We start from the raw sequence: 18,483 nt of genomic DNA on the forward strand, positions 1-18,483 counted from the left end.
ACTGGAAATTACAAAGGAAAAAGCCAGAGACAGAAGAGATTTATACAAAAAAGGCATAGGAAGAAAGAATCAAGGGCCTCTCCTCATTCTCAACAGGGAGGAAGAAAAACTGAGCAGGTGCATTTATTTTTCCAGCATCCAGTAGTAATTCTTGGACTTAAATTGAAAAATGAACCATGTGATACAGATCAAGCATCCAAGTCAACTGACACCTGTATGAATAATTAACCATCTCCCAGTGATCCAGTAATCCCTCAAGCAATTTAACATCAGGTTCAACCCTACACACTGGATTTTCAGGGAGTGGGAGGCTGCAGTTCTGCAGGACTTCACACATGATTTTGCCACCTCCCTTGTCTGTGAACTTAAGACAAAACCCCCAGTAATTTCTTCTCACTGTTATTGTTTGATGGCATTTGTACCATAGGCTCCTCTTACATATCTTCCTAGCTTCAGTGCTCTCCGTGAGCACGGAACTATCAGCCCAACAAGGAGATTCCAGCAACAGAAAATAGAACATTACTTTTGTTAAAAAACTTCATTATAATTTAATGGCTATTAACAGTTAGCATTTTGCATGTTACCAGACTGGCAGTTTCACAGATGACATTTCCTTCTTATTTCAAGTTGCATACACAGAAGCTCCCACATGAGCTTCTATCAATATTGCTAGTCTACATGCTTCATTACACCAATGCCTGCAAGCAGTCAGTTGTGATTGTAAGTGCTTGCCAACACCTGATTCAAATGAAATATTCTAATGACTCAAGTTCCTGTATCTACAACTGAATGCCTGAAACATCCTGATTTGCTAATCAGACTGTTTTAGGTAGTTCTGGTATTCCACTCCTAAATTAAAATTAAATTCCTTGTTATTTCACTGGTCTCAGAGCAGATCCATCTTAATAGGATCTAAACTGAGGAACACAGGGAACTCAGATGAAGATTGTACAGTGGCTTTAGATTCCACATACCAATCATACTGAAAACATGACTTTTAAGCAGCACAAGTCAAAAATGAAGCGTGCAGCAAACAAGAAATACATTTAAGCAGTTAAAATGACAGAGAAATTTGAATTATATGCCTACTAACATTAGCTTGCTGTACAGTACTGGATAAGCTGCCATATCTGTGCTTCAACTTCACCCCTGTAAATCCAAAGCAGATACATAACTGTCTTCTCAAACACATAAATAGACTTACAGGAACTGACATTTTTAAATAAAACTGTAGCTTCTTTGTCCTCTGTGCAATATAAGCCCAAGGTTTCTGCTGTATAACTAAAGCTTGCGTGTACAGCACAGCAAAATTCACAGCAACAAATTTTCACTAGCAAGATGTACTAAGAACTGTTAATATCAACAAGCTTTACAGTGGCCCAGACCATGATGATAGACACCAGTGTGTAGGAGCATCCCACAGCCTTGTAAGTTCTTTACCAACCCTCCTTTAGAGTGGGACAAAAAAAAACAGATTGAGTTTTTTAAATGGAGCTTGATATATGTTTTGAAAGGAATTGCATGAAGCAGCTGTTTATGATGAGATAACATTGACTCAGGAAATTTCAGTCCTGGTAAGCATCATCTTCACCTATTTGTGCAGCAAGAACACAAGCAGAACAAGATCCTTGTTAAAAGGCTGGGCAACAGTTCAGCCAGAAGTATTATTCTAATGAGCTTTAAAGAAAAGGTGTTGAAATAAAAGGGTTTGTGAATGTCAGATAATTTTTGTTGATGCCGCACAGACTAACTGGAAGGTTGTCAGGTAAAAACCAGCTCCCTCTACTCCAGTGATTAACCGTGAGGCTGAAGTGGACAAGAGGTGGGGCCAAGTCTAACAGGATAAAAAAAGTTCACCCTGTTAAGAATTTCAAGTTGCATCCTTGAGTGGGGACAGGATTTATCACACGTGTCCATGATTGCTCTTGTAAAATCTAGTGCTTAAAATCATTGACACACTAGTAGTGACCACACTGGCAAGTATTTGTCCTCTGCATACATGCCTCAAACACCGTGTTCTTTTCAGTTTATTTAACTATGACTCAAGGTTTCGCCCAACAGAGAGAGGGCTTATGCAGAGAAGTGTAACAGCTCTTTTAATGCAGACGACTCTCTCTGTTTAAGGAAAAGCACTGAGAGGAACTCAACCAGTTTTCAAGGGAAACCCAGTAACTATAAAAAGAGAAAGTGATGAAAGGATTTTAAAATTAAAAATACAATATTCTAAAAAATTAACAAATAATATAAGTTATTTACAATCCTTAAGTGCTGAAGTGATTCACAGTCCTTAAGTCAATGACCAAGCTGGTAGTTTTGCACAGGTATAGAGGCACTTGAGCTACTTTCATGAAAATCACTAACTGACCTGCAAAGTCTTACCTTTTTTAAGATGAGGTCATACCAGTAGAGATCATCTACTGCTCTGTTCACAGTGTGCCTGGATTAGTAACGTTACAATCACAGGGAACTTTTTTCTCCCCTTTTTCCCCCCCTTACCTTCTCCCTCTCCCCCAGGTTACCCTTAAAGGCCTTTCCTGGCACTGTTTCAGAGAAAAGTAAATCGAGATTTGAGCTTGACAAGCTGTGTACAAGCCAGTACTGTCATCATATGCACAAAAAAGGTGCAGAGCCTTGAGGTTTTCTTTTCTGCCAGATTTCACTCAGAATAAAAACCTTGCTCTTGCTCAGTTCATCTCAGATTAACTACAGAGGCTACCTCATTTAATTATAGAGTCAGAATTTTATCCACACCACTAGTGTGCCAAACACAAGTTCACAGACTTATCACAAGGCACAAATTACCTCTTCAGCAAAACTGGAGAAGCAAAATTAAAATCCCCACACCAAATCCCTGCCATAACAGGCAGACAATTCCACCAGCTGGGATATTTCTTTATCCTGACAGATTTCACAGCATGCACATACTTGTGTGGGAGCATTACTGGCCAGCAACAGAATCTTACTGCTCTAAAGACAAAGTCACCCTGACACTTCAATACCTCTCTCCCCACAGGAAAACCAAAATTCCACCTCCTTAATTTGTTTCAGTACTAATTCTATGTCACACAACACCCAGAAGAGTCACTGTCCTAGACCTGTTTACTGAATTCTGAATTTAATGATTCACTTAATGATCATATTCAAACTCAATTTCTGGAAGTCTATAGGCTGCTCCTTACACTCCTCCACACCAAAGTAGCTCCCATTCTCAAAAATCCCTGTGCACGAATGGAAAAGACAACATATACATACAAATTACTACTTATGCTTTACATACTCAGATAGCCCTAGAAAAGAGATTTATTATTTTATGTGACAGACTAGAAGGGTGGAAAAAATTCGTAAGATTATCATGCAAGTGAAAAACATTGTATTCAGGCTGAAACTGCACAGGGAATTCGATTAGGTACGTTGTGTTTGTGTACTTGTACATCAGTGACAGATTACTAGCAAAACATAAAATTATAAACCAGTAAAAAAGTAGCAATTTTAAATACTTCACAGATGTTTCATGGCCTTTGATCACGTCAGCCAATAGTCAAATAAGCACAAAAAGCTTGTAGATAAAGCAGAGGAAATTGGGACTCTGAATCCTAGCATAATCTGAATGTCAATTTATAAAATTACAAAAATTTAAGAGGCATGCAGGAGCTGGTCCACCACTTGCTAAAGGAAAAAACTGTACATTAAATACAAAGCAGTCAGAGTCTGACAGATGGAGAGCTGGTGGATAAAGAAATATATGTCTTAAGACCTGAATTTTAGTATTTGGTTCACCATTACTCATTCTTAAACATAAAAAGGTTTCCTGACAGGTCTAGTTATTCTTTAGTATCCAATCACTTAATGCCAAATCAATACCTCCACACATCGCTGCCTTTGGAGAACATGGAAGAGCGGATGACCTCAGGAGCCATCCAGGCATATGTCCCAGCTGCGCTCATTTTGGTAGTTTTATGCCATTCCCTGGCCAAGCCGAAATCCGTGATCTTCAATATCTTGTTGCTCAGATCTCCATTTTCCACCTTTTCGAGTATCAGTACTGGAGAGAAGGAAGGGAGGGGAGGGAGGGAGAATAAAAGATGTGCAGAGTAAAGCTAATACTTATGCAAAAAATATCCTCCAGAGGATCTCTCACATTTCAAGAGTCTCCCTGACTTTTATAGTTTTTCAACATCCCACACTCTGTTACAAGTTATTTCAAGCTGATCCCTTCATCTGACAAGTGAACAGTTGTCTGGCAAGTAACTTCAATTAACCAAGATACCCAGCCCCAGAGAACAAACAGATAATTACATAATTATTTAATATAATGCCTCGTCTCATTCTGTGTAAGAATTCTCTGCTAAGAGGAAGTGAACCACTGTAACTTCTAGAAATCCAGATAAGGGAAAGATGTTTCCTAATTAATCCTCTCACAGCAAGCCAGAAAGTAACAGCATCTTTTTCTTGAATGCTTAGAGGACTTTTGTTGGTTGGTTTTTTTTGGTTTTTTTTTGTTTTTTTTTTTTAAATCTAGATACACACACAGGCTGAATATACCTGGCTGAGAATGTGTCAGGAATGGAAGCTCTATATAGATAGATGCTTTTTTTTTTTTAGTCACAATTAAAAAAAATACTTATGATCAGTAATAACATGCCCAATTCAAGACTTCACATGCACCACATTATAGATTCCCTCCCCCCTCATTATGAAACTTTTTTTAATTAAGCTGCCGAAGCTTCTACCATGCTTCAGTGGCTAAGAAGTCTACTACACTCAAGAACTTTATAAAAATCTTGAAGCAGAACTCAAGAATGCTTTGGTATAAGGCACATATTCCTCTTTACCCTCAAAGCTGTACTGTCACACCACTGCAAAATGAGTGTAAATCAGAGGTCAGAAGCACCCACTGTGATTTAGCAGCACTTTATTATCCTCTTTATCTTAAGGTAAAGTGACCACACAAGTTGTGCCAGCAACGTAACAAATTGTAAACAAAGCAACAGAATAAAATAGGCCACTAAACTTCCACAACTAACTTAACCATAAGCCTGTGAAATTATTTTCAGCCACTTTGTAAAGAGCCAAAGATAAAAATATTTTATCCAGTTATCCAATGACTTCACAACAGAAGGCATCAAGCCACTGATACACCCATACATGGAAGGGAAAAAAACCTTGTTTTCTAAGAACCTGTGTCTGTAAGAATATTAAAAACAGAGTAACTGCATAATGATGGTGTATGAACTGCAAAAAACCCAAAACCCACATCCAAACAATCATAGATCATAACAAAACCTATAAAAGGCAAAAGCATTGCAAAAATTACAGTACATATAAAAATAGTCTTCAAGACCATTTTTAGCAGCCTGAAAAGACTCAAGTATCACTCTGAAGTTAACACAGCTGTTTTTGGGAAAAATAAATTTAAAAAAATCTTACATTCATTCTTATACTTCCCTGCAATAACCAAAATGCGATTTCCCATGAAGTAAAAGCCAACACATCTACATGTTAAGGTACTGCATTTATTTTTATCAAACTGTCTTTTTTCTGAAAATTAAAAATAATCAGCTACCCTTTCTACAAGGCTTCAGAATTCACAAAATACTACTTCATTAGAGATTTCTGTGGGCCAACTCAAGTTATGAATGAACTAAAAGCTATGGTTAAGCCCTTAGTTCTTACTACTTTTGCAAAATTCCTTTCTGAATTGAATTCTTGAAAGCTCCATTTTCGTAACTGGGATAGAAGGAGGACTTTGAGGCCTATAGTTACTATTCTCTTCATTTGGGCAAAAGTATGTGTGTTTTTTATAGCCACACTTCAGGGTAAAGAACCACCACCAAAAGAAACAAAGGTACAGAAGGCGGCCTCCTCTTCTAGTAAGTCTTAACTTTTTTCCTTCTTTCTAGCAGATGAAGAACTGCTAAGAGAAATTGCTAACAAGTCACTCATGGATTGCAAGACTGAAAAATTTCCTGGAATATACATACTAATCATCTTCTAGTATGTACCTACACTCTGCCTCTAGAGCTGGCAGAATAATAAAATCTAATTTTAAATGCAGTAATATATAGATTATATAGATATACAGTGAAGTTGTAAAGTAAAACTTAAGAAAGCATGGGTTTGGGTTTTCTTTTGCTTCATAAGCACAAGGAACAACATGCAAATTTGTAGTTCACAAGGTAGAAGACATTCTGTGTGAATGAGCTCAATAGCAGAACAGAGCGCCAGATATCACAGCTGGGTTGTACATACCTTCCTTGCAAGAGGTTATTTAAATCTAATTACCTTCATTTGTATTAAGTTCTAACAAAATAATTAGTACTTACACAGATCTTTGGAATCCATGAACTTAGCCTACATCTGACAAAAGAACAAGCAAGACAAATTACCATGACAAAAGATTACAGAGAAGGACAATGGAAGAGCTGGATTTATTTGCAAGCCCTTGATTCCTTAGTTACATCCTTGGTGCCCCTATTTCCTTGTAATAACTGCTTAGGATAATAATCCTGCAACCCAAAAATGTAAAAATTAATGTTAATGATCGTATCTCTCTTCAGCATTTGTTTCAGTTCTCCTTGTCGTGGTCAGTATCAGTTGGCTCACTTGTAACTGCCAAGAGTCTCCCTAGGCCTTCCGTCAGATTTTCAAACCAAAACCCTTGATTCTCCCTCTTGTGTTTGCTTGAATTCCAACAAAGAATCTGGTAAATAGGTTAAATATTAATTCCTTTCAGTTTCCTCCTTAAAAATCTCTCTTATGGAGTACACAAGCCAGGTTGCTAGGACACTGCAAATGCATTTTATTCATGCTAATCAATATGGACTCATTTGCTTGTGAGATTTATCTAGAACCAGTTATTGCCTCTTGCTTAACACTCTTGAGTGCAAGTTCTTTTCTGCAACTGCTATTTCTTCTGCACTCGTATTAGCCTACCACAATACAAAACACAAATAAGCAACATACTTCCTACACTCAGAGTTAGCATACTTTTCCACCTTTGAATAGATTTGATCACTCAGGACAGAGCTAACGGTGGCCAGATGATCAACCTAACAAAAAATTCAGACACAAATATAAAGCACCTACACCAAAAACACAGCTAATGTACCAAGGCAGTAAATCTCATTCGTCTGTTGATTTAAAAGATCTGCATGAGATAAAGAGGTTTTTAAAAAGTTAGAAAATTGATTTGAAAATCTTTCACATTCCCAGCCTTAAAGAGTGAAATTGTTTGGCAGCAAAGATACTAGGCCTAGTTTTCAGGCGAGGGAAGAATGAGAGCCGAATCAGCAGGAACACACAGAACATGTCAGCTTTAGTGACAGATCACCATTGGTCTGTCCAGCTAGGCCCATGCAAGAGATCTCTTCCTCTGTGCATGCACAGAGCCAGCCAAGTTACAGATTAAGGATGCCATCTACTACTGCTCTTACCTGCTCAAAACCTTTTTCTTCTGATCTTAAGCAGCACAGGTAGGAGCCAACTGGCAGTGTGCAAAAGGGACCAGTGAAGCAAACCAGGTATTATAAGCACATTCAGACAGCTTTGAGGATCCAACTGCTACAGCAAAACAACTTAATATAGCAAATTACCATGTTCTTTGCATACTGCAAGCGCAAAAACTAAAGCATAGTGGCTTAAACTAGCATTAAAAATTCCTAGCAACTTTAGGTGAAGGGTATCATGAACACGTGTGCTTACAGAAGTAATAATCCAGAAGTGCTCACATATATGTTCATATATTCCTGAAAGTTTTGGAATGTGTCCTCTGCAAGATAAGCATTTGACAATGAGAAATTAATTACAGCTCAGATTAATTCTGTCCACCAAGACAGCTCTTCCGTATCTTGTGTCCCAGCTGAGACAAGAAGAAAGGCATATGATCCAAACAGTCTTTGGTATCTCCCAAGCAAGCCCTTCCCTGATTCAGGGAGTCACCCAGATACAGGTTCAAATGATTTAGATGTGTAATTTCAACCACTAAGAAATTAAGAACTTTATTACCACAAGGACTCAAGAAACATTACTGGTAATGACCTGACTCCACTGTTTAATTTCTTGAGAGCCAGGCAGACTGGAAGTGCTGAAAGACAACAGTTAATCCAGACATACTAGATCTGAGCTTAGTGAGATACAAAGGTAAAAATGAATCACTGGGCCTCCTCTTAACTAGGTTACAATGAAACCCACTCTTTTTCCTTTGAAATGAAGATTTCTACTAAGGTTCCTCCACATTCTTTGAGAAAAGCTTTGGTGCCTTGCAAGAAGCATCAAAGATATTTTCATATCAGACCCACGTGAGAAGGTTCCCTGAAGTACAGAGAAAGAAGCAGGCACTATACAAACAAAAGGGTAGGTTAGGTAACCAAAGGCAATAAGCCAGTTACCGGTTTCATGACAAGACAGACTATTAGAATAGCATAAGGCAGAATTCAAAGATCACTTAACAAGACTCAGTCTGGCGCAGTCCCTTGTCATACTGTCTGACATTGCAGCAAATAAATGAACAACTGTGTATAGCTAGCAATGAAAAAACCTGTCATTATATTTTCAATACTTTTTAACACAGGTTTCCGTGTGATAATTTCACTTCTGCTCAGGACAAAACAAGTTGCAGTAACAAAGAGGAAAGGCAGCACTATGTGGCTGGCTTTTATCATGTACAGCATTTTCAGTTGTCTCCAAGTAGTTCAGTGCTATAGGTGGCAGTTGGTAGCCTACTCTCTGAAGATCTAGGATACCCTGTGCTTGGGACTTTGATACTTCATGGACAATTATCGTCATGGTCACAGTACCAACTGCAGCACCCAGGCCTGTAAGACCATCCCAGCTTCTAAACAGCTTTTCTTAATTGTGTCCTTTCATTTGTCTTTGTTGCCATGAGTGAACTCAGCAATCAAGAACCATATTATCAGAGAATCATCCTTAGTCAACAAGTCCTGGTATTTACCCCACCAGATTCACAGTAATGTAGAAGAGTATAATTTCCACAAGAACAAGTCCAGTTGCTTATGATATGATTTGATTTAGTAGTTTTGACTACTGAAGCAATAGTTAAGAGGCCAGAACCAAAGCAAATTGATAAAGTTTACAATGAGCATCTTCTGCACACCATTGAATGCTAGCTATTAACCAGATCTCTCACCAGGTCTAATACTCCTCAGTTAGTAGGCAACACCAAATACTGAAACAGAAGCGTCATTAGACTTCCCTGATACAACTGGAGTTTCTCACTCTTCAGTCTCAGCCTGCACAGAGTGATGGGGAGTTAACTCAAGACAACGCTGGTACCATTTAAAGATAGTTTCTTAGTTAATAGGTGGGGCAGGGGAGGGGGAAAACTGATGACATACCAAAGATCCTTTTATCCTTGTTTGTGATTTGAGCTAGCAGCTTTTCTAGCAGAGCTGAAAGAAATCAAATTCTTGAGGTCAGGTGAAGGCAGTTTACCTTCTCCAGTTTAAGTATCATTCTGTATGTGTATTAATAGCTAGCAGGCTTTTGACAGAATCCGATGCCAGTCTAAGAGTAATCAAGTCTATAGAAGTACACAGATCCCGTAACAGATCCCAAAGTGGATGATTCTCTGTTTCATGAGTCACAGTTGTGTATCAGTGACATCAAGAATGAGGGTGGTTTTTTTTCTAGAGGCAGGGCCAGTTCAGATGTTTTTGTTGTTTAAACAAAGATTTGTACTGGAAATAGACCTCAAAGAAAGAAACCCACTGAAGTATGACTGACAGAATGGTATCTTACACTGAGTCAGTTCTTCCTCCTGATCCACCCCATTCCACATTACTATGCTTTACTAGAAAGAAAAACCATCAGTCTTAGGATTCAAAGCAACACAAAAAGCAACTTGATTAAGATTTCTAAGACAATTATATCCCTCAGCCTTTGTGTAGTTGCAACTACTGGATCTTCAGTTCTGTCTTGTCATCACAAGTCATTATGGAGATGCCTGCTCTGTGGGGCACTAGACAGTGTAAGATCATTTAACAGAAGGACAGAGTTAAGGCTGCTGTTGGCCTAATGAGACCTTTAAGGTCAGTTCCAAAGGTGTAGCTTCATATTAGAACACTGAACTTTCACTGCAACTCATGAAAGTGCAGTAATATGTTTAAGATTGGGACTATATGTATCTAGGACTATTCTCTATCCTTTCAGAAGGAGAAACTGCTGCAGTGAAAACACTGAAACCTGCAGCTTTAAAACTTTGTTAATGCAGACATCCTGTACTAGTACCTAAGACCACTGGTTAGTTTTAAGTAGCCAAAAAGAAGATCAAATGAATTCTGAAGGAATACAGACTGGAGTTTAAAAAAAAAAAAAAATGAACAGATTAAATGCTAGCCAAGTTTCAACTCTGCCAAAAACTATAAAATAAAACTACAGAAGGGCTGCCCTGAAGGCAAGTGATAGACCTTGCATGCATGAAACAGATGCACACATACCACAGCCTCACATGTTCAAAAAGTCAATTTCATTCCTTATCCCTCCTCCATTCTCATGGATCTTTACAGTGAAAGCTGGCTTGGATGAAACAAGCTCACAGCATCTCAGAAGGCAGTCTTCCCAGGCTCCAAACAGTCAAAAAAGACAAAGCCTGTCCAGAAGGGGATTCCAAGCATAAGTCTAATATACATGCTCTGAATTGCTCCCTACAGGAGCCTCTCTTGACTAGAAGCACATCTGTGATAAGTGCCCAAACTTAAACCACACGAATCTCTGTGGTCTGATATAAGTAAGCAATTTCAATTAGAGAAGTTCCCTAACACACCAGATGTTAGAGCCATCTGTTGAAAACCAATTTACCTATAGTTGCAAGATTATCTCAGTGTTCCGAACTTCTTTAAAATTAAGTTTCCAGAAATATATTGTTCTATTAGTAGGACAGCTAATGTAAATCAAACTGGTACTTCTGTTAAATCAGTCTTAAATAAAACTGTCTCTTGGCCCACAAAGGCGGCTGGAGGTCAAAATTCATTGCATCTTGCACCACTCACCTTAATGATCACTGAATCAACTGAAAAGTCAATAGCAAACATCTTTGTCAAACACACAAAGCCTTGCTGCAAGAAGGACCTAATTTCCAGATATTAAACAGCTGTATTTTCATTACTTATTCATTTACCAGAAAAACGTAAGATCAGATACACAAATACACCATGACAAGGTAAAGATGGGGTATAAAAATGTATGTTCTTTGATCTACTTGTACCTACGTTTTAATAAACTCTAGGAGGGCTAGGTCAACCACATCTAATACATCAAGTATCACTCCCGCTTCTTAGCCATTGCAGTAAGAAGTTTAAAACTGCTGAGCAAACTCTGTTTTGGGAATATTGCCAACTTTATTATACTGCTCCAATGCAAATAACGGCATTGTTGATATCTTTTTCATTCTGCTTAACCAAACATTTCTATTACATGGGTTTTCTTCTTTCCAATTATGCTAGAAGCACTGATCGGTCTGAGCGTCTGTCTTTCTGCCAGAATATACCCATTTCTACCCCTTTCCTTTAATTTTCTTCTCCTCAAACCCATCTATTCTTCTTCCAAATACATCCTTTATCCTACATAAACAGATAAAACACCCGCACTGAATCTTTCAATCTGATTACTAAAACAAACATGATAAAGCTTTACTTGGGTTTTAAGTTGGTCACTTCATAAAACCACAGGAATACACCTCCTACTTTTTACCCAGCATCATACTGCCTCCAGTATGCATGAAAAGATAGTTTGAAGAGAACTTTCACAGAAGGGAAGTTTTCACAAGGGAAATTAACAAAAATTAACAGCAGCTGTTTTAATCCTCTGTTCTGCTCACATTATACCAGCAGAACTAGAAAACACGTTATAATCTCCTCTCACAAACAAAAAATTCTCATGGAAGGCAGTAACACTGTCAGATTTTTTGCTTGTTTCTTTTAGGAGGGTTATTTTAGTTTTCAGCTACACTTTTGGACAGTTAGGACAGCATTCTTAGTCTTCAGTGGGCCAAAGCAGAGGGAAAGAACAAGCACAGGAAAATAAACACTTCAACCCATGCTGATCCAGTTGCTAGTAATGTCAAAGAACTGGTAGGAAGTGGCTCCTCACTTCACCTCACTGTCAAAATTACGTGACAAGGCAGAAAAATACAGTCATATAATTACATTTTGCTGGTTTCTCAGCCTAGAGAAAGGATTAGGTTTATCTGCATCGTGTAGTGCTGAACAGAATACTCCTTTGCTTTGCCCATGCTAAAAGCCGACTCATCACTTCAGAAGCAGAACAACACTCAGGGAGGAACTACTACAGCGTGATCACCCACAGCAAAAACAGCCCATCTTTATATATGAAGCTAGAGAAGAGGGGCTGCTGTCTACTGCACAAAATAGTATGAATAGCCACGCATACCTGAATTTTCTGGCTGTACTGGCTTCAGCTACTTCAACTAGTCTGTTGTTGTATTCCCAATTTATTTAGCACATGGCACACAAAGAAAATAAAAAACTTCCTGACTTGAGAGGCAAAAATTGCTGACAATACCAAAGAAAGCAAGATTACCTTGCAATATAATCACAATAATTAACCACCAACCTGCCCATTGCCCCCATATTTCATAACAACAGCTGTATCAGCAACTTCATACACCCTTTCCCAGTATTAAGACAGACAAAAGAAATTGCAAAAAAATACAAGACAGTCTCTTGTATGGGCCAGCTTACAGTTCACACCAAGTCATTCACCTGTGCATGATGCTGCTCTCAGTAAGCCTGGCACACAAGAACAGAAATCTATTAGCTAATGAACATAATGCCTGATGGAAATGGTTACTATCATTAAGTGATGGGAGAAATAAAAAAGTAGTAAGACAGGGACTGAGTATAATGAGAATTGAAAGCATAGAGGAAGAAATACAGAAGGGAGCGGGCTACAAGACAAGGATCCCTACTGTAGGTGAAAAAAACCCTGGATTTGTTGTCTGTGGTACACTGGGATGTATTTCTGATTTGATGGATAATTGCTGGCTTCACATTTAGCTTCCACATAACTCTTCCCCAACTGAGACAATATAGTCAGTATTTTAGTGCCAGGATACCTGCCATTCTTTTATTTAAATACTAACAGTTCTGGGCAGACCATGAAACAACAGGGTTACTACCTAGTGATAAAGCAACATTAACTCGTGTGTTCTATTATTAGATTTTGAAGCTTTATGAATTCTTCAATCAGCATGCTAGGGTGGAGCGTGGTGCTTTGAAACAGGTTGGGAGAATAATCTGAAGAAAGTATCAGAAGCTCATTTGCCAGAAACTTAAGAAAATCTTACTGTGAAGGTATTATCAAGTTAGCGTGAGCTCACATGGAGCTCACAGCCCTAGAGACAGAGGCAGGGGTGGAGGTCCCAGGTGAGGCCCTGACTGCAAAGTACCAAACAGACACAGCAACTTGGTGATGTAGAGTTGACAAGGCCTGAAAAACCCAAAGGTAGTGGAAATATTGAATACCTGTGTCAGTGCACTTCAGTAGTGCTGTTATAGTCTTCACCAACATTAGCACTGCTGTGAGTCAAACACTTTGCCATTCAAGATTCCAGGAATGAGAAGAGCAGTCATACCAAGACAAAGAAAAACTCCTGCAAAAAAATTTAGCCTGCAAGCATATCCCATTCATACCCATTTCCAAAAGTCCATACTCATTGTTTTGTGCTCTACTCTGTCTCCTCAGAGCCACATCAGCTGGTTGGTTACACAGTCCAAGAGCTACATGGCAGCCACAACAAGGGGTGAGTGAGAGTGATAAAAGGAAGGACTGTAAATAGGATAAATATGTCATCTTTGTTATTTTACTTGGTGTAGAAACATTTAATTCTAAAAATTATTTAGGTAGCCATCAAACTACCTCACAGACTTTGTAAAGTTTCTTCCCCAGTCTCCTATATTCTTATCTGGACTCTCAATTATATTTCTGCTTTAGTCCCAATGCTTTAAGGTATCTATTCTTATTTTGTTAGATTGAATAGAAGTGAGAGACCACTACTTAAGACCTCAAAGGCTGAAAAATTGCAAAGGAACTCAAACTCACATGGAATGACACCATTCTATTTAAGTTGTATTTTCTCTCCCAGAATAATACCATGCATATTTGCTAAAGGGGGATGTTCTTGCAGATCCCTCCAAAGCAACTCAATCACCTACAGATACAGCAGCCTAGTACCAATTTGTTTTCTCATAGGCCTTTACTCCTCTGTTACTGTACAATCACTGTTTTCAACAGCAGTAAGGTCAACAGGCAGCTACAAACAGGGGAACTAATGCTTACCCTGTTATAGCTGGAGTGTGAAAGACCATTGCTGTTGTTGAGTACTCACTGTGGGTGGAAATACTGGCCACATTTTATTTCTTTCTCCATCCTGCAAACAGAACAGCTTACTGTGGCTTCACTTACCAAAATGCAAAATGGCAAAAGTTTTGTCAGATCATGGATAAGCATCAGCCCATCCACTTCCTCCATTCAGATAATTCAAGTACTGTAAGGAGATGTATCAGATACAAAGTCCATCAAATCCCAGGTGCAAGAGCTTTACAGAAAGAAAAGAACAGAGTAAAACCTTTACAGAAAAGAATGTTTTTGCACTCAGAGACCCTTAAATGCAAAACATGAGCAGGGTTTCAGTTCTAAAAGCTGCAAGTCTCTTTCATGGTAGGATTCAAGAGCAATCCAGATCTGTTATGAGGAGGTACTACCATTAAACTTCTCCCTGCCAGCAATGCAGCAGAAGTCTAAGTGCAAGAGTTGAAGGAACCAGAATATTTCCAAACAATTCCAAATTTATAAAAAATTTGCTTTATACAACTTTCAGAAGTCAGCTAAAGGCTTACCGAAGCTGAAGGTGTGCCAGAGAGGAAAAAAGTCTGATTAATATCACAGGACCCAGACTCTCCCACCCACCCATGGCAGCACACATCGAAAACCAAGCCAATCTGTTACAGGAAACCTTGTCTTGAACAAAGAATCTCCTTACTCAACCTCGTATGTTTTCTAAGGGTTTGTTTTTTCAGACCACAGGACAAAGTTATCTGAGCTAGGGCAGCTTTGAAGGCACTTTCTGAAAACTTCTACTCCTAGTCCACAAACACTGAAATATTAACACTACAATTAAATTTTAATTTCTTCCCTGACCCCCTGGAATTTCACATCTGGGACAGCCAATTTCAGTTTACAGTATTTTTTTGTATCAAATCCCCACAATCTAGGTATAATCTTTGCTTTGTCCAAATTCATTTGACTGCCTTCTAGACCCATTTCCAGCCCAAACACTTTCAACTACTGAGAGGCTGTGAAATTAATGCAAATGTGGTTTTGTTTTTTTTTTTAATGGAAACTAAAATGAAATAAATATCTTTCACCTCTTGCATAGGCTAATTACTACTTTTTATACTTGCTTTTATCTGACAAATTAACAAAAACTTCTACTGTACTCTGAAGAAACTCAGTGCATTCTGAAATCGTCAAGGTTCTTATTTAGAAGGTACTATAGTAATAGCAAGCATTAGCAAGTCCTATAGTTATTGAACAGTCCTCATTTGAAGGACAAAAGTATCCATACATCAAACAAAAATGCTCTTGCATAGAACATGGCTTCACTGAACTTATTATGATTGTTCCAATCCCATTTTCCCCTCCTATGAATCAGCAAAGCTTCCCAAGATACATTTCAGCTCAGATGGTCGTGGTGGGAAATACTGGTTTTAAGATACAAAGATAGCCTTAACGTACTGCTTCATGCTGCTGCATTGTCTGACAGTCATGACCTCAGAAAGCCAGAAAGTGGCTAGTAAGTCTGCAGTTTGCCTAACAAGTCAAAAAAGCAGTGTTATTGCTAAGGGGAAAAGGGACTGAACTTGCCAGGCATTCCTTTTTTTAATTATTAAGGCCTATTGGCAGTATTCTGGCATGCTGCCTTGATGACAGAACTAAACTTTTGGGAAAGGATTTCAAAAACTCACTCCAAAATGAGACCTTGTATTGTAGCAGTTTGCCAAAATCTAATTTGCAATTTTTGCTCTACCTTCCATAGTCAGCCTGCACAGCTTTGCTTCACAAGTATCCAGATAATGAGCAATCTGCTCTTGATCCTGCATTCCAAGTACTTAAAGTGATTAACAGATCTGCACATGGACTGAGTCCGGGCTTTCCGCATGCAGCCTTTACCTACCTTCTGTTGGGTACTCTGCCGTTCATTTCGGTAGGACTGCATCTTTATTCTAATATTTGTTTGTGGTGCAGAAGGCTAAGTGTTGCATAAGATCCTGTAGAGCACAGAATTTAAGACTCACTCAAAATTTCACATCTTCGAAGGAAAAACAAAGAACACAAATATTGTCTTTAGTAATAAGCAAATATTTTCTCTTTCATTACTAACCATCCAGCTACAACACATTTAAAAAAATACATATACACCTTGGAAGCAAAACCTTTTTAATTACTGGGTACACGTGAGGGTTCAGCAAATCCATAAAGCTGGCCAACTGTCCTCTTCTATCAACCTAGAGGAGGTGATGGATGTGACAGCACAGCAGTTCTTGGATTTTAAGCCATGCAGTACAGTAACTCTAAAGAGCTAATGCATAATGGGGGAGGGGATAGGAAAGGCCTCCAGAGCTATGATATATTTAGAATCGATCCTTTCACCTAACCAAGCTGAAAAGAAGTCTTACCACTTTAGTGATCTGGTACAAAACACTTTGAATGTTACTAGAGAACAAACACTGGAGTCTCCTGGAAAAATGGGGCTGTTCAGCTCTGATTTCAGACTAAATTCTACCATACTGCTTACACAGGAACACCCTTCTAGCTCAAGCATGGGTTACTGCACTCTTCATAATCAGTTAAATGCTCTAAAGAAAAAATACAACTACATCTGTACCAACACAGCACTTTGCCAAATCATATCAGTTTGAAAACTTGCAACAAATCAAGAACTGCATTAGGCAACAACAAAAAAAGCAAAGGGAAGAGTAGAATCACATGAACGACATTCATTCATTGTCACTCAAAAGGCTGTCTGAAAAGAGATTTAATAATGATGCTGGTTTGGTGGGAGCCATTTCCAGGCAAATAGAAACATTAAATTCATGATGAAAGAAGTAGCACAGAACTGTTCTGCTTTAGCTTCAATTTAGACATCTCTATGAAACAGTCAATAACACCAAGTACTATTAATTCCTGGAGCAGGCTGGTACTCCACAATCTAGAGAGTAAGGAAGACAAAAAATTCACAAGCAGTGGCACAAACCATACCAGAAGCTGGGCTTTTTGGTGGCTTGTTAGTGTTTTCTTTAAAAAAATCAGATATTATTTTAAAATCTCAAGAAAAGGGAGAGATGTATTCCCATTCATCAGAACAAGTGTTAAATGTCTCTAAGATGCACAATCAACACCAAGTTAGTTTCAGCTGACAATAGTGAAATTCAGACTTTGAGTACTGCAGTTTTACCTGAAGCTGAACAGAACAAGTTGCCAGCTGCTGAGAAAGACAGTAGTCCTGTACTGTTGCACACGGAAATCCATGCAAGATAACAGTTCATGCAGTAAAGCTATCAGAAAGCTGTTCATTTTTTATGTGTTAGATTTCTCTTAAGTATTCTGACCCAGCTTACTCCATCATCAAAGAGTGTAAGTGGTTACACAGTACCCTGATCAAGCATTAGGAGTATCCACCTGTTAGCAGATGATCATAACCATATTAAAGCCATACGCTGTGTGACTGATTACATGAAACAGAAAAAGCAAATCAATAAATCCAAGGGCAAGATTGAGAACAGGTCAACAAGCAGAATTAGGCATATAGAGTTCTACTAATCAAAGTTACAGGATTTTTCTTATTTTCAGAATCCTTGAACAATGCAAAGTCAAAAGCAAATAAAGACTCTTCACTGTAATATCTTTTCCTAGGTCTATACTCAAAGAGGAGACAATAGGAAACCCTGGAATACTTTTGTGACAGGTGGACCATGTGGCCTGGTTCACATACACCCCACTGCCCTTACACATCTATATAGCAATTATCCACACTAGCACTGAACTTCTTTTTAATACCCCAAGAACTCCCCTAGGAATCCCCAATTAAACATAGCAATTGTTGCAATAAGCAAAATCTTAGTGGCAGAAATACTTATCTGTTACTAGTAAATGGAGCTATTAGCACACTATCATTTGCTACCCATCTACACAGTAAGTCTATAATCAGCAAGGTTGAAGCCACACTCACATTTTAAGTGAGGGTTTCCAGTTGTAATACAAACAGCAAATCTTAACATTTCTCAACAGCCAAAGCAAATTCCAGAAGCCTGTTTGATGAAGCATCAGAGGAAGATGTAGAGCTAAGTAGGAGCTTGGCTTATAAGCTCTAAAAATCATCCAGGACTTAAGTAGTACAGCATTCAAAGTACAATACAGGATTTCAGAGATAATTTGGAATCTATTAGA

General features: G+C 38.4%; 1 protein-coding gene across 1 annotated transcript in view; it reads right to left on the reverse strand.

Annotated features, from left to right (window-relative positions):
* The window catches only part of MAP3K9 (mitogen-activated protein kinase kinase kinase 9), a 62,602-nt gene that overhangs the window by 30,101 nt on the left and 14,018 nt on the right, over positions 1-18,483 (reverse strand). Inside the window, 1 exon segment of the mRNA XM_055804719.1 lies at positions 3,862-4,042. Within this exon segment, the coding sequence (XP_055660694.1) occupies positions 3,862-4,042 (181 nt within the window).

Source organism: Falco peregrinus, chromosome 1, assembly GCF_023634155.1.
Source record: "Falco peregrinus isolate bFalPer1 chromosome 1, bFalPer1.pri, whole genome shotgun sequence".
In the NCBI taxonomy this organism is placed as follows: domain Eukaryota; kingdom Metazoa; phylum Chordata; class Aves; order Falconiformes; family Falconidae; genus Falco; species Falco peregrinus.